Source organism: Glycine soja, chromosome 6, assembly GCF_004193775.1.
Source record: "Glycine soja cultivar W05 chromosome 6, ASM419377v2, whole genome shotgun sequence".
Classification (NCBI taxonomy): domain Eukaryota; kingdom Viridiplantae; phylum Streptophyta; class Magnoliopsida; order Fabales; family Fabaceae; genus Glycine; species Glycine soja.
Window position 1 is genome coordinate 48,459,514 of NC_041007.1, and position 24,875 is coordinate 48,484,388.

At 32.1% G+C, this 24,875-nt stretch overlaps 4 protein-coding genes across 8 annotated transcripts; 2 read left to right on the plus strand and 2 right to left on the minus strand.

Moving 5' to 3' along the window:
• The first annotated feature begins 1,912 nt into the window (after window positions 1-1,912).
• On the plus strand, window positions 1,913-7,469 carry LOC114417474 (splicing factor U2af large subunit B-like). Of its 5 annotated transcripts, none has more exons than XM_028382713.1 (13): window positions 1,913-2,189; window positions 2,858-3,189; window positions 3,416-3,535; window positions 4,018-4,088; window positions 4,714-4,784; window positions 4,873-4,926; window positions 5,034-5,093; window positions 5,462-5,522; window positions 5,601-5,713; window positions 5,820-6,272; window positions 6,368-6,503; window positions 6,729-6,796; window positions 7,061-7,469. In XM_028382713.1, the coding sequence occupies exons 1-13, from the start codon at window positions 2,055-2,057 to the stop codon at window positions 7,196-7,198; spliced, it is 1,812 nt and encodes a 603-aa protein (XP_028238514.1). In that variant the 5' UTR covers window positions 1,913-2,054; the 3' UTR covers window positions 7,199-7,469. The 5 variants fall into 5 exon arrangements, 4 of the variants coding, with proteins under 4 accessions (XP_028238514.1, XP_028238515.1, XP_028238516.1 ...); XR_003667745.1 differs by having other exon boundaries at window positions 1,932-2,189; window positions 6,581-6,796; window positions 7,061-7,222; XM_028382714.1 differs by lacking the exons at window positions 1,913-2,189; window positions 2,858-3,189; window positions 3,416-3,535 and adding an exon at window positions 4,378-4,516 and having other exon boundaries at window positions 4,016-4,088.
• Window positions 7,470-9,633: 2,164 nt separating this feature from the next.
• Window positions 9,634-12,241, plus strand: LOC114417475 (GDSL esterase/lipase At1g33811-like). Its single transcript, XM_028382717.1, has 5 exons — window positions 9,634-9,949; window positions 10,666-10,790; window positions 10,914-11,162; window positions 11,482-11,740; window positions 11,844-12,241. The coding sequence occupies exons 1-5, from the start codon at window positions 9,670-9,672 to the stop codon at window positions 12,059-12,061; spliced, it is 1,131 nt and encodes a 376-aa protein (XP_028238518.1). The 5' UTR covers window positions 9,634-9,669; the 3' UTR covers window positions 12,062-12,241.
• A 387-nt stretch (window positions 12,242-12,628) lies between these two features.
• Window positions 12,629-15,966, minus strand: LOC114417477 (GDSL esterase/lipase At1g71691-like). Its single transcript, XM_028382720.1, has 5 exons — window positions 15,603-15,966; window positions 14,269-14,390; window positions 13,792-14,031; window positions 13,201-13,450; window positions 12,629-13,082 (listed from the first exon to the last, which is right to left on the minus strand). The coding sequence occupies exons 1-5, from the start codon at window positions 15,850-15,852 to the stop codon at window positions 12,862-12,864; spliced, it is 1,083 nt and encodes a 360-aa protein (XP_028238521.1). The 5' UTR covers window positions 15,853-15,966; the 3' UTR covers window positions 12,629-12,861.
• A 3,951-nt stretch (window positions 15,967-19,917) lies between these two features.
• LOC114417476 (cellulose synthase-like protein G1) lies at window positions 19,918-24,274 on the minus strand. The gene is made up of 8 exons (XM_028382718.1): window positions 23,673-24,274; window positions 23,370-23,462; window positions 22,630-22,731; window positions 22,320-22,532; window positions 22,119-22,221; window positions 21,399-21,577; window positions 20,960-21,310; window positions 19,918-20,537 (listed from the first exon to the last, which is right to left on the minus strand). The coding sequence occupies exons 1-8, from the start codon at window positions 24,255-24,257 to the stop codon at window positions 20,064-20,066; spliced, it is 2,100 nt and encodes a 699-aa protein (XP_028238519.1). The 5' UTR covers window positions 24,258-24,274; the 3' UTR covers window positions 19,918-20,063.
• Between the last annotated feature and the right edge of the window lie 601 nt (window positions 24,275-24,875).

A 24,875-nucleotide genomic window follows, 5' to 3' on the forward strand; every position in this document is an offset into this window, starting at 1 on the left:
CTTCTTCACAATTGCAATGGTTGGAGGTAATTTCACACTTTTGCAATTCATGAAGTTTAGTCTCTACATAAATTTTTTTAGTAGATAAAGATTTCATGGTTTCTCCATTTCACACTTTCATGACCACATGATTTCGATTGTAACATGATTTTGAGTATAGCTAAATGATTTTTGGTGAATTAGGTTTTAATGAACTTTCTTATTTGTGTTATCTTCTCACCTTTTTTTCTATTTTGTTTTTCTTTTAATTGTATTTGTAGAAATGCTACTTTAGTTACAAATTCATGTGAGTTTATTTTTCTTCCAATTATAATTGTCGGGTTAGAATACATTGATTTGTATTTCTTATTATTAATTTCTCCTAGATTTTTTGTCATATATATTATTTGATATCACTTTCTTAGACAAATATTTAATCTCTTATTTATTTATTTCTAATAATTTTATTTTTATTACGCTATTTTTTTCATTAGATATGCATTTGTTTTGTTTGCTTGAATCACTTTTAAAATTATGATTATTTTTTTTGCTGAAGTGTATATTTCGATATTTCTTCCATTTTATTATAATCAATCTTTTTTTTAAAAAAAGTAATAAAATATATTACCAAACAAAGTTTTTTAAAATATCAATTATTTAGTATTTGATTATTTTCTTCAAATCATATGTGTATTACTTGTCAAAATATCCTGATTCGATTCTTATCTTATTTAACTAATTTAGTTTTGTTTAATAAAGAATTAAATTCCTCATAGTATAAAATTTGTATATTTTTAATTAAGTTAATAATATATATTTTAAATAAGATTTATGCACATTAGTTAATCGATGTTAATATGATCGATTAAATTGACTTAATTATATTAAACTTCATTAACTTTAATCTTCAACATGTTCATATATATATATATATATATATATATATATATATATATAATTATTAACCAAATCTCCAAATAAGGTAGAAAAAAGCTAAACGATACATCTTAATTTTATTTTAATATCATATACAAAATTTTATCATTTATTTACAATTTTATAAATCATAACATTAATTAAGAATCTCCTCTGCGCTGGGACAGATTTGCTACAGCCACACAGTTTATATAAATGAACTCTATTTTACTATTAGAAGAACAAAAATCATCCATTCATAAAATTAGGAAACCAAATGTTATAATTAAAAGTTAAGAAAAATAAAATCATAAATTTGAGAAATTATGGAGATCAAAATTATAATTTAGTCTATCATATTATATTTGTGGGTGTATTTTTTTTTCTTTTCTATTTTTTTCCAATTTGAATAGTAATTTTATACAAATAGTGCTCAATCTATATGACTATAGAAAAGGCTTGTGTTAGATAAGTGAAAAGCAAAACATGTGAGGCTCCGTGAATATATATATATATATATATATATATATATATATATATATATATATATATATATATATATATATATATATGACTATAAAAAAGCAAAACATGTGAGAATTAATGATGATAATGTTAATTTTGTAACATTGTTCTTTTTTTATCTATTTATTATTATTTTTATTTGTGTAAAAAGACTTAGGATCACAAATATTATGAGTGGGAGGGAGTAGTTGATATGATTTGGATGCCATATAGGAAGGGCAAATATACACAATCCTTCCTTGACATCTTTTTGTTCTCTAACTTTCTTTGTTATTGCTCATAGTTATGCCCTCATCTCCTTGAGAAAGTATTGTAGTAGTTTCAACACATGCAAAGGATTCCTTGATCACTACCTAACCATTATCCCACCATGCCTTGGGTTTCTCCTTGAACTTGCATGGACAACTACTTGGACTAGTTCCACCTAGGATAGAAATTCATTTTTGTTGTGGTAAAAAAAATCAATAAAAGGTTAGGGGTGAACTTAGAAATACAAGGTTGCGGGTGAGACTAGCCCTAACCTAGTGGAGAGTAAAACCCAATTGGAGCACAGAAATGATGGTGCTGTGAGTGATAATATATCTACTCTCAGTCACCAAACAAGGCACTCACTCAAACTCAACACAGAGAGAGATATGGCAGATTACGACGAGAGATACGAAGGGAACGGAGAAGAAGAGGAACTTCACAATTCTCTTCCTCATCCTCATCCCCAGCCTGATTCCTCTCCTCACCCCACCCACGACGATCTCACCGATTCCAAATCTCACGTATGCACTCTCTCAATCTCCCTTTCTGCTTCACTAATTAATTACTTTTCTCTTTCCCTCCCCTTTTTTGTGTTTATTTCTGCGCCGTTTCATGTCGATGCGCAATTAGGGTTTTTCTGGCTTTCTCCCTTTCCCTAAGCTCTGGGGTTTCGGTTCAGGGTTTTTCTGTTTCCCCTGTTTTTGAATCTTAACACCACTGTTGCGTGTAAAACTGACTAGAGCTGTGTAGTTTATTGGGAGATTTGGGGTTAGATTTTGTTCTCTGATTTCCCCCTTTCTGTGTAATTAGAGATACTTAGGTTCTGATAAGGTCTGTGCTTTGTGTACTATGCTGCTGTGTCTTTTCTTGCCAAGCTATCACTAAAAGTTGATGCTTTATCATATGATTTTAAATATAATATCAAATATAAATCATTAAAAATTGGGAACATTGGATTTGGCTGCTTTTCAGGTATTTTATGAGCGATTGTGATGTATTCTTTGCAGATTGGTTTGTGACTGTGGCTTGTGTGGTGCCTGTTGTTTGGTTCTTGTATGCTCAGTGTGATGCTGATTGTGAAGCATATGCTTGTTTTTCACTCTACTTTTGTATGCATCATTGCTATTATCAAGTTTGAAAGATAAGGGTTTGTTTACTCTCTGTTAATCTTTTGATTTTCTTTTGGAAGCATGGGTCTCGCGATTATGACAGAGACTCTTCCAGAAGCAGAGATAAGGAACGGGAGAAAGGGAGAGACAGGGAAAAAAAAAGAGAGAAGGGAAGGGACAGGGAAAGGGATAGAAGTAGGGATAGGGATTCAGAGAGAAGTAGGGACAAGGACAGAGATAGGGAGAAGAGCAAGGACAGGGAGAGGGACCGGGATCGTGATGGTGGTGAGAAGGAAAGGGATCGTGACAGGGACCGCCATCATAGAGATCGACACAGGGATCGTGGTGAGAGAAGGGAAAGGACAAGGGATAGAGATGACGATGATCATCACAGAAGTCGTGACTTTGACAGGTAAAAGTTTGTTTGGGATCTTATCTGAGTTGGAGCTTGAGGGTTTTCATCAGCATCAGTTTTTCAGTAGATATTCTTATTGCATGCAATGTATTGTATTGTCTTGCATCTGAATTCACACTTGTATTCCCAAAACTTCAGTGGCATTTTTATTTCCAATTAATTGTTTATCATTCACATTCATATTCTCTTTTCAATTGTTTTCTGACGTTATTTGATAGTACAGAAGAAGGGATTATGATAGAGAGGATAGGCATAGGCACAGGTCTCGGTCTCAGTCTCAATCCCGGTCAGGGGGTCGATCTGAGCATAGATCAAGGTCGCGTTCTCGTTCACGCTCAAAGAGGTAAATTCTTGGAAAGATCCTTAACATACAGTATATAAATGTCTGCTTAACATATCATGCATGTGACTGCCATTTGGGAATTCTGTTTTGTTTTATAAAATAAAATAGTTGGTGGATGTGCAAATGGAATGGAACTAGTATAATGTTGTGAAAGCATGTGGAAAAATGAAATAGTTTAAATAGATAACTGAAAATCCATTTTATTTCAGTTCAGGTACATCCTTAATCCTTAAATAATTTAAATTTCCGGAAATAATTCAATCAGAATACCTTAATATGGCCAAATGATGGGGACCTCTATCATTATTGCAAATATTATAGGTGACAGGGCACCCCTTTATGTTCCTTGATCATTTCAAAACATCTTGTTTTAAGAATTTTGTTAGATGTGGTTGTGTTTTACTTTAATTATCGATTGACCCAGGTTCTTGGCTTGAATAGTAGCATCCATTGTTGGAATAACTAATTTAATTTACTTGCAGCAAAAGGACTAGTGGTTTTGATATGGCTCCCCCTGCCTCTGCTATGTTGGCTGGTGCTTCTGCTGTTGCAGGTACATTTACTCATGTATATATTATGCAATTTGTAATCTTAACTGCTTTTTCTCTTTGTTTGTCCTAGTATGGAAAATTCATATCAAATTGCATGGTGTTAACTTGGTAAGCTTTGTTCAGTTATTATATGAATATATAGCTTTTGAGGACTGGTTTCCCATGGTGTGTAATTTTGTCTTTCTTTTTACTTAGTGATATAATTCTGGAACTAAAAGATGCTTTGGTTTTTTGTTTTGTGTTTGGTGTTTGTTTGTTTTGTTTCTATGTCTTGTCATATGTTCTAAGAAGGCAATGTTGGGCTACTAGCCCCACTCTGCTGACAATTGGCGTGAGCCGACATCTGTAGCTTTTATGTCCACGGAGGAATCAATGCACCTGTTTTTGGTGGGTCTTGTTCGTCTTCAACTGGAAACTATTACCTACTTTGGTAGACACAAATATTATCTCTAAAGCTTGTTTACAATGCTCCTTTAATCTTATTGATACAATATATGCAACAAGGTTTAATTATGCTTAAGCTCGTGCCTATTGGAGCAAAAGGATCCATTTGATTCTTATGTACTAGGATTGCAGAAAGTGAAAGTAGTGAGTTTGTTCTGAGATGCAATTTTCCTTCGTTTGCAGGTCAGATCACTGGGGCTAACCCTACAATTCCTGGAATGTTTCCAAATATGTTTCCGTTGGCTACAAATCAGGTATTTTTTGTTTCTTTATTCCCAGCTATGGTTATTTAGTTTGATTTCTTATTAATTTCACTTTATTCTTGTTTCTTTCTTTTTAAAGATGCAACAATTTAGTGCTCTCCCTGTCATGCCAGTGCAGGCTATGACTCAACAGGTAAAAATGCTTTTCAGTGAGATGGGATTTAGTGATTTATCTTTTTTTCCCTTTTATCATATGACTTTCCCTGATTATGGCCTGTTTTTGATGTACTGAATTTACAGGCTACTCGACATGCTAGGCGGGTGTATGTTGGAGGCCTCCCTCCTACAGCTAATGAGCAGGTAATATAGAATATTCGAATTTCTAACTGGAAATAGTTAAGTTGGTTTGGCTATCTGCTACATATCCTTTTTGCCAATTAATTTAGTCATTTGATCAAAGCTTGTTAGAGTATCTTACCACACTCTTTACTTCTGATTCTTGTGATATTTGAGTTGAGGAAACAATGCTTAGTGTCCCAGTCCCACTATATGTGTGGGTTTTTTGTTTTAATTCGAACTTTGTCTTCAAATCTTTCAAACATTTAAAAAATTAAGAATCAATATCTACTCAGATTTCTAAATTTAACAATCCTACTTGAGAGACCATTTGTTTGTGACAATTTGGCTTTTTTTTTTTAAAATCTTTTTCTGATCTTATTATTCTGCAGTCAGTTGCAACTTTCTTCAGTCAAGTTATGGCTAAGATTGGTGGAAACACTGCTGGCCCAGGTACATAATAAACTTCAATGAATTGTGTGCCAGTTTGCTGACTTTGTAATGTGACTAATTGATTTAATTTGTGTGCAGGTGATGCTGTGGTCAATGTTTACATTAATCATGACAAGAAGTTTGCCTTTGTGGAGATGAGGTCTGTTGAGGAAGCTAGCAATGCGATGGCTCTGGATGGGATTATTTTTGAGGTATCTTTTTGACTGTAATCCAAAGCTTGGGTTCCTTTTTTCATTTTGTTATGCAAGAATGCAAGTATATCCATTGGTGCTAATCCAAATTTCTTTTTTAATTCAGGGGGCACCTGTTAAGGTCAGGAGACCTACTGATTATAATCCTTCCTTAGCTGCTACCCTAGGCCCAAGCCAACCTAACCCAAACCTTAATCTGGGTGCTGTTGGCTTAACACCTGGGTCGGCCGGTGGACTTGATGGTCCTGATCGGATTTTTGTTGGTGGACTTCCATATTACTTTACTGAAACACAGATCAGGGAGCTTTTAGAGACTTTTGGTCCTCTACGGGGATTTGATCTAGTGAAAGATAGAGAAACGGGTAACTCAAAGGGTTATGCATTTTGTGTTTACCAGGATCTTGCAGTTACAGATATTGCGTGTGCTGCTCTAAATGGAATAAAGATGGGAGATAAGACTCTTACAGTTAGACGAGCTAATCAAGGTGCAAACCCACAGCAGCCTAAACCTGAGCAAGAGAGCATTTTAATGCACGCACAGCAGCAGATTGCACTGCAGGTTTGATGGGATTGTCCATTAAATTGTATTTGTTACCAGGATCACTTGTACATGTGTTTAAAATTCTAACTGCTTTATACTTTTGATTTCTGTAGAAACTTATGTTGCAGCCAGCCTTAGTGGCAACAAAAGTGGTGTGTTTAACTCATGCAGTTTCTTCTGATGAGCTCAAAGATGATGAAGACTATGATGAGATTCTTGATGATATGAGACAGGAGTGCTCCAAATTTGGTAATTTCTGATTTAGTTTGCTTGTCTCACTGTGAAGTGTGAACTAATATTAATTTTCTGTGTTATTTGTTTTACAGCCAATTTGTAGTCCCACATTCTCATAGAGAATCAGGCCTAACTTACAGACTGAAGCCTCTATAACCTTTGTCTTCACATGCTTGTTCATTGCATGTCTATGAAAATTTATTTGCATATTTCACTGTTTTTTGTTTTCACTTTATGCAGGTACTTTGGTGAATGTGGTGATCCCACGACCACCGCCTGATGGTGAACCTGCCGCAGGAGTTGGAAAGGTGTGTTGTTGACCTATTCTGGAAATTCAGTCTCCTAGTGTCAATTATAGAAATTAAGAGCACATAATTTGTTTGTCTTATTTTTCCCCCCTTTCCTAATGCTGGGTTGATGTGGTTGTGGAATCAAAATAATAGTTAATGTGAGGGACCGAGGATTTACCAGAAATTACTGTTGGAAAATGAATATTATGTATAATTGCTTTTCAAGGTGTTTTGCTTTAGGAATAGACATGCTATAAACTGCAAGTAACTTTGTATTTGCAGGTGTTTTTGGAGTACGTTGATATTGATGGTGCTACAAAAGCCCGTGCTGGATTAAATGGGCGAAAATTTGATGGAAATCAAGTAGTAGCTGTTTTCTATCCAGAGAACAAATTTGCTCAGGGAGATTATGAAGGCTAATTGTATGTTATTTGGATTCTATCTTGATTAGTAAGGATAATCTTTTGTATTATTATCATAAACTTGTAAGCTAGAGTTGTGGTCATAGTACATAAACTTAGATGCGAGTAGTAAGAAAGTCATGATGGACAATTTATTAAAAATAGTTTTATCGGTCTACATGGATCCTGTCTGGTCCCTTGAGAAATTATCGATTTGCTTGAGTGAGGTTTGTTTTAAAGTAGACTTCTGCATTAGTCAAATTAAAGTTTGTTGCTGGTGATTCTACTGATTTTTCCATTACTCAATGTATTGGCTAAAATATATGTCTCTTCTATTTTCAATATATTTATTGGGAATAAAAAAATATATTTAAATATATAGTTTTATCTTAAAAATGTATTTTTTTAGAAGACAGGTTCAAATCGATCTCTGCATCGGTTTTAGACCGGTTGAACTGGTTCTAAAATTTCCTGTTTTTGAGTGTCCGGAACCAGTCAGGTGACTGGATCCTAGTTGGGCTGATTTTAACTAGTCCAGTTTGATATTCAAAACAATGATTTTTTTAAGGACATATGCATAAGTGTATATATATATATATATATATATATATATATATATATATATAAAATTATAACTGTAACTTCGATCAATTATTATACTGTTGGATTAAAATTGATGTAATATTTGATTTTTTTATCATTTAATTTTTACAAAATTTAATATAAACATGTAATATAATTTACCAGTCAGATTGATAAAGTCATATCATAAGAAATTATTGAATGGTGTAATTGTTCATTAGGATAATTTGATTCTTATATATATATATATATATATATATTGTTTTAATTATTTATTATTTATTTATGTTTACTTAAAGACTGATAATATTACGCTTTCTTGATTTGTTCTTTTCCTATCATTTCAAACCAAAATCTTGCTTAAAATTCAAAATAACACAATTAATAGCTATTGTATTTTACTATTTTTCATAAAATAATAGAATCATATAATGAATTCAAGAGAATATATAGACAGTTCAAAAATTTATGACACCTCATCGCAAAGTCAAATGATTGTAAGTAGTGGATTGCATATCGCTTAAGTTTTTTTTTTTTATTAACAAATGTTGGTTGTTATTTGTTAATTTTTTATTAATAAAAAGAATTAAAGATAACCTAAACGCTAAACTCTAATACTATAGTAAGTGCAATGCAGGGGATAAATATTTATTTTTATATAACTAAAATTATTATTTTCATTCTTATCTTCTTTAGACGTACATTTCACAAATTATTCCCAAGGAAAAAATTTCTCTCAACTAACCTCAAAGCACCATTCTTTTATCTATATTTATACACTGTATTTAATTTTCTTTAACTACTTATCCCTTCTAATTTATCTTTTTTATCTATATAAAAAAATATTTATTCTATACAATATATACTAAAGGATTGGATACCAACATGATAAGACATAGTTGGTAGATAACTTTATCCTTTAAATTAGGGTGGACCTATATGTGTTTGGCAAATGCATTTTCTTATTTTAATAATAAATTAACATGTATTTATCTTAAAAATTATAATTTGCATCCTTTAATTTTATATGTTTGAATTCCCTAACCTATTTTTATCTGAGAATAAATAAATACGCCCTCTTATTTTAATAAAATATAAGTATTTATATTAAAGTTTTATATATATACTTCTTATTTTTATGTGTTTGAATCTATTATTTTTTTTCTTACTCTTTTATATTATTAAACTTATTTTTCTAAATAGGTTGTTCTTGCTAATTCTGGGTCCTAGATTTGTCATTTTTTTAAAAATAATATGAGGTGACATAATTAATAGATAACTTACATAATTTTAAAATACTATAGCTTTTCATATTTTTTAGAGTATATAAATAAGCTTATAAAAAAATGACAACAAGTATTGGTTTGGTCTATGAAAGTTATCTAATTTTAAAATTATCACAGTTTTTTAATTGCTTCAATAGTTATCAATTGAGTATATATGGTGGAAGCAAAGTTCAGAATGGGAGAAATGTATGTTTTATATGATTTTTATCAACAAAAGATAAGGCCAAAGCAACTTACATGTTGCAACTACTTCATTATTAACTTGCCAAAAAAATTGTCTACACGACTTGGTAAACTAACTGTAACTCATGCATATATTTCTGGAAAGTTGTCTAGTACGTTCCAATAAGTATGTGGAGGAGATCCAGTTCTTGGTCACGAGATGGAACTTCAATCACCGATTGAAAAGAGAATATGAGGTAAGAACCCATTAAATACTCCACCAAAAAGCTAGCTTCTTCTCTCATTATCTCACTTACCCAACCAATCATCAAATAGGCTAGCTAGACTTATCACATGAATGTCATAAATATGAATCATGATCATGTAACTGTCTAAGGAGAATATATAAGAATGCATGTCCATGACCAACATTTGTGTCAAAAAATAATTAGCCATTAAGATGAAGCATTTGAGAGACATGACTTTGACATTCACATTGACATGGATCTTCTGGCTAAGCCTAATAAGTGGCAGATGCTTGTCTCAGGTGGTGCAGCCGCGGGTTCCGCCGGGGCAACAGGTGCCATGCTTCTACATATTTGGTGACTCATTGGTTGACAATGGAAATAACAATGGGATCCTAACCCTTGCCAGAGCAAACTACAGGCCTTATGGCATTGACTTCCCAGGGGGTGCAACTGGACGCTTCACCAATGGTCGAACTTATGTTGATGCCTTAGGTACAATTCTATACCATTTCTTTGTATATGATATCTTCATTGCATGCTTAAGCTAGTGATGAATAATATCAATACTTGGCCACTGGCCAGCGTTTAATCATCATGCTGAATAGCACTTGAGTTATTACTAATAAGAAATATGTTGATATTCAAGTTACATAATATTAGCTCTCTTGATGTCACACTCACTAGGGGGACAAGATTTTAAATTGCTATCAGGGTCGCAGTTTCGTCACATTTCTTGATATTGTAGGAAATTGCAGACAAATGCAGCCAATGTACATGGCCACATAACGTGATCGCAAGCACTAAAAAAACCTTGACGTTATAGGTTTATACCTCATTTCACCGTTTTACGAATAGAAAAGAAAAAATCTCTTTGATGTTACATAGCTAAAAATTTTATTAATAGTACAAAGAAAATGTTCCATACTTGTCTGATATGCTTACCCCCACCATATGGATTTATTTTGTAGTTAACAACTACCGAACAGCAATAACATGCCAAGTTTTTCTTATAACGTGTTTGTTTCTGAGTTATATTTCATTTGACTAGCGTTGCAGCAAAAACTACAATAGTAACTTCTGTATTATTTGCACCATTTTACGTAGTTTTACCCTTGTTGAAAGACGTACGTATCACTTACCAATAAGAGCCTACATGTACATAGCTTAGCTATTATTACTTAAGACTACTAAAATGTCGACAATTGCAGCTCAGCTTCTGGGTTTCCCAACATATATTGCTCCGTACTCAAGAGCAAGGGGTTTGGAACTATTAAGAGGAGCTAACTATGCATCTGGAGCAGCAGGCATTAGAGAAGAAACAGGAAGTAACCTTGTATGCAAATTCATATTCATGAGTATTTTGAGAAATTAAGCACATATTAATTTACATATCTTTCTGTGAGGCACAATAATTCCTGAGCCACCTTCTCTGATTTTCTTATGTAATTGTTTGCAGGGGGCTCATACATCATTGAATGAACAAGTGGCTAACTTTGGCAACACAGTGCAGCAGTTGAGAAGGTTCTTCAGAGGAGACAATGAATCACTTAATAGCTACCTCAACAAATGTCTATTCTTTTCAGGGATGGGAAGCAATGATTACCTGAATAACTACTTTATGTCAGATTTTTATTCAACTAGCTCAGATTATACTGTTAAAGCTTTTGCAACTGTCCTTCTTCAAGATTACTCTCGCCACCTATCTGTAAGTTATTGACATTTAATTCTAAATTACTCTACATATATTAGCATTCAGGGTCATGTTAGCAATCATTTCATTCCTATGAACACAATGTAGTTATCTTAGTTAAATTAAAATGTGTGTGCAATAGCTAATTACTGATTCCATGATCACTTGCATTAACATTTAGTACTATGTGGTTTCTCTTATTAGTCCACAGTCTAGTTGGTCTACTTTGGCTATTTGCTTTGAATTTTTAATCCTATAAATTAAGAAGGATTCAATTTGTCTTGCATGTCCTTATGATAGATTATTACTGATGTGTTCACTTAAAATTGTCCAGCAACTATATTCGCTAGGAGCACGAAAAGTGATGGTTACAGCAGTTGGCCAAATTGGCTGCATTCCATATCAACTAGCCCGTTTTCACGGTAACAACAGCAGATGCAATGAAAAAATCAACAATGCCATCTCGTTATTTAACTCAGGCCTTAAGAAAATGGTTCAGAACTTCAATGGAGGGCAGCTTCCAGGAGCGAAGTTTGTGTATCTGGATTTTTATGAAAGCAGTCAAGATTTATCTTCAAATGGAACATCATATGGTAATTCTCTTTTTCTTAAACATGCCTTCTAAATTGTAATCATGTTAAAGCACATGCTCTCTCAAAAGCTGATTTTGCACTCTATATATATTATTTTACACAGGGTTTGATGTGATAGACAAAGGGTGCTGTGGAGTTGGCAGGAACAATGGGCAAATTACTTGCCTTCCTCTGCAACAACCATGTGAAAATCGTCAGAAGTACTTGTTCTGGGATGCTTTCCACCCCACTGAACTGGCCAATATTTTACTAGCAAAGGCAACATACAGTTCACAATCATACACCTATCCCATTAATATTCAACAGTTGGCAATGCTGTAAAAGTTTTGTTTATGTTTGATATTGTCTGTTTGTGTGGTGGATAGATTTATAGTATTCATGATATTATGTTGTAAGAATGTGTTCTTGGTGCTTAAACCATTTGATTTCCTTTGTACACGTTGTGATGCCATTGTGAAGGAATAATAGTAATAATACGATAAGGATGCTTCAGTCTAATCATATATGAATCACTTCAGGCAGCCTTGGATTTTATTTTATCTTGCTCCCTTTTCCTTCTCCAGTATTTAATTTGTGCCACTCATAGTTCACAAATTCATTATTGCTTCAGTAGAAATTAGTTGATAACGTGTACGATTATATATATAGGAGGCTGACAGTTAAATTGGAATACACTATCATTGTAAATATTTTTACCAATTTGGTAATTAAACTCTCATTTTCCAAACATATCCTTACTGATTGACAGTGTAAAAATCTTTATATTGATAGTGTATAAAAAATGAAACTCTGATTTTAAAGCATTTTTAATGAGTTAAATTACCAAATATATTAATGGAATCTTATACATTTCTCTAGGCAGTCAATTGCAAATCTGGTTAAAATATCTGCAGAAAAGTGCATAGTCCAATTATATTATAAGAAAAGTAGAAAAAGAGGTTATGTAACCACTAGTTCATATGAAAGTTGTAATTGTAAATGTAGGTAGCAGTACATGAGAGCCATTCTGACCATTAATAGATTCCTATACTAAATTTGTTACTCCACACACTTCTAATTACTAAATGTAAACTGATCATTCAAGCTGACACCACAAGATTCCACTTATTAGCAGGCTCAATTTATAGCTCAGCAAGTTGCCTTATGTTTATAGGATAAACAAAATTGGGGTTCCCATTAAAAGCCATTCTTCCCATGAGAATGTTCACTGCTTCTGTTGGGTGGAATGCATCCCAGAACACGTACTGACGCCTATTGGGGCATGGTGTTTGGAATGGAAGACATGTAATTTGGCCTCTGTTTCTTCCAATGCCACAGCACCCTCTATTTACCACAGCGAACCCTACACAGAAAAAAATTAAACTATTAAGAGCTAAACCATAAGTTTAAAATAATGTAACACTAAGTTTTGTTAGTGTTATTTTGAGGGGAATGCAATAGTATTTTTTGATTCATAGTACCATAAGATCTAGCATTGAGAAGGATGTCTTGAAACATTCGGGAACTATCAGCGAATATGAATCTGGCACCAGGTAGATTATTATTGAAATTTCCCAACATGGTCTTCACATTTTCATTGAAGGGTTGCACTAGCAAGTTCACTTCTTCAGAGCAGGTTCCGGTCGTGCTTTGAGCCAGTATGCTTGGAATACATCCCATTTCTCCCAGTCCAGCAATCACAAATTTCCTTGCTCCAAGATTGTAAAGCCTCTATAACACATCATGAACCATTAGTTTTTCCTTTTTTGACTCCTACACTATCCCATTAATTAATTGTTTGCAAAACATTACATTAAAACCTTCCATACATTTTTATTTTTTTATAAGCAAAAGATTCCATTATATGAAGGAAAACTAGCTTAAGCACAAGGTGTGCAAAAGCAAGGAATACAAAGTATATTCTCAATACAAAAACAGCACCTTTTATACATTACATTAAGCTCCCCTAATTGTTTAAAAAACATTACACCATGTACACCTATAAGGGAGTTAATGTAAACGTTAAAAAAGTAAGGGATTGTGTGCAATCTCAAGAAACTAAGAAATCTTACCGTGAGCTGCTGGCTATATGTTTGAACCAAAAGATCAGCATACTGTTGTCCATTGTACTGATTTCTAGTGGGGTAATTAGGCATAAGGTAGTTGTTTAGGTAGTCATTGCTGCCCATTCCAACAAAGAATATGCACCGTGCAAGCGCTGTGGCCATATAGTCTGCTCCAAGATTCCCAGTAATTTGATTTAATGTGTTCTCAAAGTTCCTAAGTTGCTGATCAAATGGTATGCGTCCAACCTGCCCAAAATAGAACCAATTAAGATATAATCTACATATTTTATTTCAATCAATGAGTTGGAAATAGAAGCCAACTAATAAATTGAGGTTTTGTTGTGTATCTTTAAAATACAAAAATAGTAACTGAACGTTTCCTAATAAGCAAAATAATAAAATGATCATACAAAAACAATAATTAAGAGTTGCTTAAAGTAATGTACAGGTCAAAATCTAAAATGATAAATGGATGTTACACACAAAGTTTCTGCCAGTGGCATCAAGGATTCCAGCAGCAGCTGAAGCATAGTTTACTCCATGAAGCACTTGATTCCCTGAGGCTTCTGTGTATGCAGGAATCAAGGGAAGTCCAAGCAGTTCAGCTGCATTAATATAAACACACCATTTTCAATTCAGGGAAATGATACATTATTCAAAGCATGAGATTTTAACTAGTTAATGATTACTAGGAATAAAATAAAAAGCACCGAAGTAATAATGTTACTGAAAACATGCCTACAAAGAAAGTTTGAGCTTAACATGAATGATCTTTATGGCATTATTTTTAGAAAGCATTTGACGTTACATATTTTATTAGCAACTACTAAGATGCAACTCAATGCATGATTTTTTCTGGTGGGTAATTTCATAGGACCAATATTATCTTTATGTATTTGGTCACTACAGTCTAGTGAGAAACACTTGTGTAGGTTCTGTCCACACACAAATTAGGTGAGAGGATATATTCCCCAATTTAGTTTTAATAAATTAATCGACAATAAATAAGTTATCATGTGACAAAAACCAAGATTTGTATTATTATTAAGCATTAGGTGACAATGAGTTACTTATTGATTGGTTTAATCTACCCAACTTGGGCAGGCAGAGTCTGTCTACCCAAGTATTTTTCTGGTTCAAGGGCTGTGTAGTGTAGCTAAATATGCAGGAAGAGCCCATATCCTCTTTAATGCACCATTTACTGCAAGAAATTGCAATGACAGAAATTTATCTACCCTTTTTGCCACATACACCAATCACATATACAAAGCAGCATGGCCATTGAACCAGAAAAGAGAAATTTACAGTAAGCAATTACTTCAGAAAATCGCCTGCAGCTAAGAGTTAGGCCGTTAGGTGTAACAGTTGTTCACCTCATTAATGGTATTGGTAGCCTTGGCAGGCTTCCTATGTAAGAGATACTACACTTTTGACCCAAAAAGCTAAATGTTAAGAAAATGAACAATTCGACTACTTTACTTTATATTTCTAAATCTGTGAGGACAATCAATCATAAAGCTAGAAATCTGAATTTTTGTGACTAACTAGTCAAATTACATAAACTAGAAGAATGTTGTACGTTATATTTTCCTTCTAGCAAGGTATGTCATATGTGTCAAGTGGTCAATGTTGCTACTAAAAAGTATACCCTTATGACTCTCAATCAAGCTATGCTTGCAATAACAATGTATGCTAAGAGAAGGGTGTAATAATTACTGAATAGTTAATAATCTCGATATATATAGGCTTTTTTAATTAATGTGATTGATTAGAACTAGAAAAAAGAGAAAAAGAATTGATAAGGGAGAGAAAGGTACCTATTTCATCAACCATAGTGTAGCCATTAGAGAAGCGACCAGTAGGGCCTCCATTGAAGTCGATGCCATAAGGGTAATAGTTGGCCTTAGCAAAGGAAGGAAGGTTGTTGTTGTTGCCATTGTCAATGAGAGAGTCACCAAATATGAACATGGCAGGCACCATTTCTCTTTGGCCTCTCACTGCACCACCACTCATGATCAGCAACAATATGGAAAGCACCAAGAGTGGAGATAATCCAAACTTTGCCATCGAAGTGTGATCAGAGCCTGATGAGAGCCACAAGGAGCAAAGAACCTGTTGTTTTTATTAATTTGTATTTGTATGAATGAAACAAAAATAGAGTTTGACACACACACACACACACACACACACACATATATATATATATATATGGTTTTGAAAGGAGAGGGAAGAGGGTTTAGTAGAAGAAAGAATGGTAGTATATGGCGGTGGTTGAAATGCAATCAATACATTCACCCGTTCTCTACCTTGCAGTAATTATACATACTGAAGAATTCAACATTTGTGCAGGCAAGTATTTATTTACTTACTTCCCTTGTCCATTTTCAAGAATTTTTCCACACACTTTCACGCATGCACCCTCTCTCATTAATTTTAATTTCGTGACCGAACCGTGTCTGTGGGGACTTGAGGATAATGTATGTTAAGTACTTCACTTAGCATAGCTTGCCATGCCTGCTGCAATCTGCATGTTGCAGCAGAGAAAGTCAAACGAGTTATTATTACTGCATTTAACGGGACCCTTTAATCACTTCAAATATTACTAAATTCGTCACTAGTTTATTCATACTCATTTTCTTAATCTCTTTTTATTCTAGTAATCAATGTAAAAACACTTTAACTAGAAAAATTGAATGGGAGATTTCCAATATGTAAGAAATTATTTGTTACACTCATTATATACTCGTTACACCGCTTGAAATCTATAAAACTTGTGTCTTTAAATTCAGACCAGGGGGTAAAGCTAGTGATTTAAGAGAGCGATTCAACACTATTAAACCAAGTGTATTAGTATTTAGTAAAACGTTTTTCCATAAGAAAACAGAATCTCTTTTGATTTCTTCAGACACTTGTTAGCATGTTTGTATGAACATTTCTCAAACATAAAAGATTTTTGAAAATGTTAACTTGTGAATAAGTAAGAATATAATTAAACACTTTTGTATAAGTGGGATTAGAACTTTTTTTTTTTCATGGAGAATGATTGTAAAGTTACTAAACTTTTTTTTGTAAACATAAAATTGTTAGGAATAAATCATGTTATTCTTAAAAAAAATTGAGTAATTATAAAATATGTATTGGAAATGAAAGATTTTTTCTATATCAAATGTTATTTTAGCTAGTAATCAAAATTACGTTGTTGTCGGAGTATAATTGAGTTTCAAAGCAAAAGTAAAGTTTGATTAGAGGTTGTAGCATGTGGTTAGGTTTAATTTTTCTTTTAAAAATCATATGAATCAAACATAAAAATTATATACGATTCGGTTTAATTCATTTTAATTTAATATCAAATATGAATCAAATCAATTTTTTATGATTTAATTTAGATTGATTTTTTTATTTTACTAAAATAATTATTTCATTAAAATTTCTTTACTTTTCATCTTTTAAATCAAATTATTTAAAAAACTATTAATTGAAGTTTATAAAACTTGTTAATATGGTAAAGACTCTATAATAAACATTTGTCAACCTAATATTCAAAGTTGAAAATAAGTATTATATTTTAATTATATGTAATTAATAATATTTTTTTTTTATCAATATCATGTTTAGTACTTTTTAGTACTCAACCTTAATTGGAGTTAGTATCGTCATTCTAGTTTTTATTTTCAAAATAAAAAACATTAAAATAAATAATACAAATATTATATATTATTGTATTAACTATAAATATTATAATATAAATAAATAATTGTAATTTATTTGAATTTGATTGAGTTTCATAAACATTAACTACAAATCAAACTAAACCACATAATTTGATTTTTTTTTAAAAAGTATTATAATTTTAACGTAGTTCTCAATTTTATGTGTTTTATCTCTTTTATTTAGGTTTAATTAAATCTTAGATCTAATATATTTATTTTAGATACTATAAAAAATTAATTAAAATGTGAAATGAAAAACGCAGATAAAAGTTAATTTTGTCAATAATTTACGCAATATGGGATATGCGCGTAGACTTCGGAGTTCAAACCCAACGTACAATAAATGAGTAGATAATTTATCATTTTTAAATTTGTTTAAAATTATATTTCTTATCATTCCATTTTCATTTTATTTAGAATAAAATTTCTGATTTTAATTTTATTGTTTTCAATTTTTGATTCATTTTAAAAAATATTTTCACTGAAAATAAAAATAGAAATCCAACCAAATATATTTTTATTATTATTTTTTATTTTTAGTGAAAATAAAAACAGAATTTTTCTATCCTGTTCTGAGTTCTGGGTTGACTTCTGACAAAACGTGGCTTTGTTTTCTTACCCTCCAATGTTGAACGGGTCAACACTCATAGGACTAATTCATTTTTATGATTGTGCTTAACTTTTTATTTTTTGAAAATTTTATTTTAACTTATTAATTTGATATATTTTATCCTAAATTTTTATAAAACTTGTAAATTTTACCTTCTATCCTTAAATTGGCGTGACATGCTCCCATAACAATAAAATTAAGGATAAAAATGATCAGAAAGTGAAAAAATTAACATTAAAATTTGTCAAAAAAAAGTAAAAAATTCTGAATAAAAGTGTAATTATTATAGTATATTATGTCAACTCAAATAGGAAGATAAAATTGGCAAGTTTTTTTAAAAGTTAAAGATAAAATACATCAAATTTATTTGTTGAGAGTAAACTATAAAAAAATTAAAAAATAATAAAAAGTACAATTAAATCAAAAGAAAATGATACGATACAATATAAAAAACATAAAAGAAAACTAAATTAAAAGTTATCGGTGATCTTATTTGATATTATTAAATATAAAATAACATATTTTTTAGACAAATTATACCTCTAATATAAAAATACTTAATTACACCATTTTTCTTTTATTTTAAAAAATTAGCTTGTTCCATAAAAAAATATTGTGTTACACTTTGAATTCATTTTAATGTCTTAAAATCAAAATTCCTTTTCCATTGACTTTTAACATTATTCACAGCTATTTTTGAACCCTTCTTTTTCATCTTAAAACTTTAGAAGATAATTCGAAGTTTCAATGAATTCCAAATTAATAGAAAAATGTCAAAAACGATTTTTAGAAATTAAAAATAAAAGGTTTTTATTAAAAAAAACTACAATTTTTGTATTTCAATGTAATAAATACATTTTTTCAATAAAAAATATTTTTTTGGATGTTTTTGTTTAATTCATAAGAATAAAAAAAAGGTATGAAAAGATTTATAATAATTCACACACCTTGTTCAATTAATTGAGTTTCACTCCCTCTTTCCTATTTTAGGTTTTTAAAATAAAGTGTTTTACTCATTTTTTAAAATCTTCTTAAGCCTTTGGACTAAATGTTCCCACAACATATGCTATAGTTACAAAATATTTCTTTTTTCAATTACTTTTATCTCACTTTCTTCTTTGTTTCTAGTCTCTCCCTCCTTTTGATATCCATTATTTGATTCTTTTAATTTCTATTTATTCTAATTCTTAACAATTTAATTATCTATTATTGATTGCATCTCATCTTATCTTATTTTATTTATCTTATACATAAATATAAGATAAACTAATATGCTTAAAAAAATAGAAGATAAAACAAATTTTCTATTTTAATTTGTCTAATCTAAACTATATATATATATATATATATATATATATATATATATATTCTATCTTGTCGATTTTGTTTTTATAATAAATATTATTATTATTTTGGGATGTTACACTCTATGTATCCCTTCTGTGAAATCTAATATAAATTCAGTAATTTGACTCTCCAAATTACTGTGGCTATTCTTGGTTTTGTTATTTTGACCGCTACAAATCGTTGCTTGGCTATGGTTCATTTCTTGGCTAACAAATAGTATTGATGGTCAAGATACATATCTTTTATCCTTAAATAAAAATCATGTCGATAAAGCTTTTTAACAAAATGATTTAAAAAATAATTAAAGTCAATTCAATAGTAGAATTTAATTTTCTTCGTAACAATCCCTGGAGTTCGATTTATTATAGAAAAAGGCTTACATGTACTACTAATACGTAGGGTAACTAAGAAATGCTCAATCTTCTAATCAATTTGTAAAAAAAAAAAAAACGGAGTAATAAAATAATCAAGAGGAGAGACTTCATTGTGTGCAAGGAAACTATTAGATTAATCTAAACAGAGCGAACAAGATGGCATTAAGCATTTCCATCTCAAGATTAAAAAGCAATTTAGACTCTTGAATGAGCCTGATTATTTATGACCAAATTTCACTATCCACTTTTGCTTTTCATTGTTACTATGGCCTCAAGAATGGGATAACTAAGAAGCATTACATAGGTGACTAGGAAAAGTTGACCAAACATTTCTTCAAAATCCTTCACATTGAAATTGAATAGTCTCCATATACCAACAAAGAAGCTAACAATGTTGGCTATGAGTAATAGGACCAATGGAGCCATGAACACAGCTGCACCTTGGAAATCGAACCTACCTTGCTCATATTTCTTGAGCTTCTCTTTGTCAATGGCTTTGTTTGACAAGTTGAATTTCACCTTGTTCAACCCCAGCCACTTCTTGATTCCATCTATAATTGCAAATATGCTGGTAACTGACTTCAGAATCCAAATTCTTTGTTCATCCCACCACATAGCCACAGAGCCATCCCCAGATAGAACCTCAATCAAATGTTGAATTTGAGTAGATACATACACAAATGCAAACACTGCAAACCAAGGGTCCGTGGCCTGTGACATCATAAATAAATCAAAGCATGTCAAATTCAAGTCAGTGAAAAAGTTAACTTGATTATATTTCAATGCTAAATAACAGAAATATAGTATAAGGTTAAATTATTTCCAATTTTTTTAATTAGGTTCCTAAATTTTTAATTGGATCCTTATTCTTTTAAATTTTTTTATATTCGAGTCCCTAAGATTTTTAAAACCACTATAAATTGTCCTTTTCTAGCCGTTTCAAGCCGGTATAAATTACATCTAGGGACCTAATTATAAAAAATTTACTTGATCAAAAGACCTACTTACTCTTTTTTCTTTTTAATTTAGGAACCTAATTAAAAAAATTTATATAGTTTTAGACATCTATTGATTAATATAACCCAAAAGTAAATTAATTGAAGATTGGTCAAATATTTGAAAAGAAAATTTACCTTTGGAAACACAGTGATTCCTTTGAGGAGGCACACTTGAGGTACAATGCCATAGAGGATGAAGACAACAGCATAAAGGGATGACATTGTCATGAAGCAATAAGTGAAGGTGTGAATTATGGACATTCTTGAAAATCCATAAGTGAATGGGCTGTATTTGGAGGAGACACCAAGCAACAAAAGTTCAGACAACCACTTAACCAACTGAAGCATGCCTTCCTTGATGTCAGTGGGAGCACAACCTAAGAAACATGGTGTTTTGGGGTAAAGATATGCTGATTTCCATCCTCTGCTGTGAAGAAGATAGCCAGTAATAGTACTCTCTAGTAATATGCCATATGAGAATCCCACCTGTGGGGGGTACCAACCAAATTTACATTAATTGAATACCAAATATGGTATATATGTTGTTATATGCATATTATATATAAACACTTGCCTCTGTGCCCCAATTTGTGTTATTTTCGTAGGAACAAGAGGCCACTACTTGAGCTTCTCTTAACATTTCATCTCTTGAAATATTCTTTTTGCTACTTTTCTGTCCACGGATGGCCTTCAGTGATTCAATGTATGCGGTAGACTTGCCAAAGTACTTTTGTGCATCCTTCAGATAGTCGTCTACAACCATAGATTAAAAATAAAAAAATAAAACACAAACCGGTAAATCACATACTCTCTCGCCATAAAATAGAATAATAGAGAAAACAAATTTTTTTGAGGGAAGACCAAACTTTATGTCATACCCCATTTTATTAAAAGTATGTGAAATATATTACAAGAGAAAAGCAGGTAGATGTGGGGTAATATCAGATATAAAATTGAGGTTAATTATATTTTTCCTTAAAGATATTTCTTTTTTTAGTTTACTACCTAGTTTTTTTTTTTGTTACTTGAAGTTTTCAAACTTTTACTTTTAGTATAAGTTATTAGGCTAAGTACATTAAATAATGTTACACTTTTTTTAACATATCACATCATTAATGACATGACATTCTATTAACTTGTTACATTATCATTGACTAATGACAGATATTAAAAATAAAAATTTAAAAATATCATATAATAAAAAGATATTTTTTAGATAATAAATAAAAAAAATGTTTTACATACAATAAAAAAATATATTTAAGCCATAAAATTATATTGAGGCCATATGTACCTTTTTGGTTTGGACTTCCAAATAGTAAAGCACTTCTACTTAAGTAATTGCCGCTGCCTGAAAGACCTGGACCTCTTAGTCCATCCATGCCTTGCCACATAGTCTAAAAGAAATTAAGTACTACATGTCATTAGACGAACGATCAAATAAAACAGACAAGCAGTAGTGAAAGGAAATTACAAAAGGGCACATAATGCTTACCTTAAAAGCAGTTCTAGATTGATTATCATAGATGTCTTTTTTGCTAAGGTTGTGAAACATTTGAGGGAATTGAACAAATGCAATATATTTGGACGTTTCAGGATCAAGAAAGAAGCACATGGCTTGTTTGGCAGAGGTTGGATCATTGCTATACATATCACAATCCACTGCTAGAACATAAGGTCCATTACTGATTAAACCTGAGACTCTGAGCTGCAACCACAGTTGAAGTGCTGCATTAATTAAGCAAGAAACTCATAAAAGTGGGGGAAAGAAAGAGCAGTATAAATTAAATTCCAAAGGTACACACCAATGCGTTGAGGGCTCCTCCTTTGAATTTGTGAGGAAGGGATGGCCTTCTTTCGCGAGACACATAAACAACAAGTGGCATTCCCGGTTGGTCATTTATAATCTAAATGCACAGAACAGAGAGACATTACCAACTAGATTTCCTGGTTTCTCTTCAACCAACAACAAAAATTGGCTATTTAGTTGAAGAAGTATGAACTCCCGCTGCTTTTATTGTTAAATAGTCATTGGCACAGAAATCAACGTTCATGACTTTGGTTTAACCATTAAATAGTTTATTTATAAGTTTAACTGATTCATTCTATCAATCAAATCATAACTTAGAGATCTTGTTGATTCAATCTTTAATTCAAATTTTAAAATGTTGACAAAATAAGAACTAAGAACTATCAGTTTAGTACAGAAAACGTACAACAACTGAGATTATCTTTTAAATAATTTACATTGGAATTTAATAATCCAATAAATCTTTGTTTGTTATTTTTGCATCTAGTTTCGCACGTTTTTATGTATTGACAAAACATATCATTTAAATAGGAGAGTCTAAATCTCATGTTTATTAGATCTCGTATTATAAATAAAGGATTAGAAAATGGATACCAATGTAATGAATTGAACTTATTTGATGGACCACAAATGCTTAATTACTGAAAGCTCCATTGTACAATATAAAAACATTGAATTGATTTGAGGACACAAAGAAGTTGGTCTGTCAGTCAAGTGAGTCAATGATGCACATACCTCAATACGAGGAGGTCTGTCACTCACAATACGACGATTTTTAGGGTCTGAGCCAAATTTCTCGATATTTTTCTGCATCTTCTCGTATTTAGCCTGTAAAATTGATGAAAAGGAGAAACACCCACGTGAGCTCAAAATTTTCTTATTTTTAATCTTTAATTTTTATCATGTGATAAAAAAATTCATTTTATTTATTAATTATGTCATTTTAAATATTCAATTGAATGTTATGACCTGAACTAATTAACCTGATGATGATTAATTAGTGCTTAATAATTAGCAGAGAAAAATATAATATAGTACCTTGATGAGGTCTCGTTGTGTACTGAATCCATCGTGGCGAAGAGTGTGTTGATCCTCCTCCCCAAAGGGAGAGAAGAAGACCTTGGGACACCTTGACTTGACCCCATAAATGTTACAGAACGGAACCCACTCCTTGGCGAACTCAGCAGCCTCTCTGATCCCATAGAGAGTAACGTCACAGCCGCCGTCGTCGGAGAGATACACGGCAAGCTTGTCGGAGGGGTAATCCATGGCCACCGCGGAGATGATGGTGTCCATGACCTCCACGGTGGGCTCCTTCTCGGGATCCAGCGTGCACACGAAGATGTCAAGCCCCGGCAGCTTCTCATCCCTCGGCAGCTTCTCCGTCATGACGCTCCGCGACACCGGCCGCCACCGGAAGGCTTGGTTGAAGAACCAGAGCACCGAGAGAAGAAGCTCCGCTACGGTCATCAGAAGCCATGGCGCTGTTGGAGGTTCCAGTAACAAGTGAGTTATGCGGTAGTAACACAGCGACAACACTGCCACTAAGTGGATCAGTATGTGAAGTCTGCTCAGTGCCAACCATGATTGAACCGTTTCAACGTGGTACGTGAACATTGCCATATCTTATGTTTTCTTCTAATTTTCTATATCATATGCTCATTCATTTATATATACATAAGGTAGCTCTACAAAACCAACACTGGACTGTGTTACTGGCACAAATTTTGTGATGTGAACTATTCCCATTTTTAATCGTTTTTTCTCTCGTGGCCTCACCAAAAACATTTTTTAAGCTCATCGCATGGACCTCGCCATAGCATTATTTTATGTCACTCATAAATGAGATTGCCTCGTGGGTGCCTTTGTTTTTATATGTTTTATTATACGTTACTTTTTTAACCACTATTTATAAACGTTGTCATATTAGTAAAGTCTAGAGGTGTAAAGAGCACCAGTTTTGGGCTGAACCATAGTTTTTAAAACCCAATAAATTCTCAAACACTTTTTATAAGGCTGTTGCTTGGGGCACCCAACAACCCGGATAAAAGGGTGAAAATGCTCTTCACCCTTTCCTATAAAAGCCAAATAGTGACTCATTTGTACGAGTTACTATTCAACCTTTTTTTTCTCTTCCTCCTTCCTCCGATCTCCTTCCTCATTCCTTAGTTTCGTGTCTCTGTGACCATGTCGTTCGTGGTTTCACTGTTGTTGCTGATGTTCGTGCTGTTGTTGTCGTCG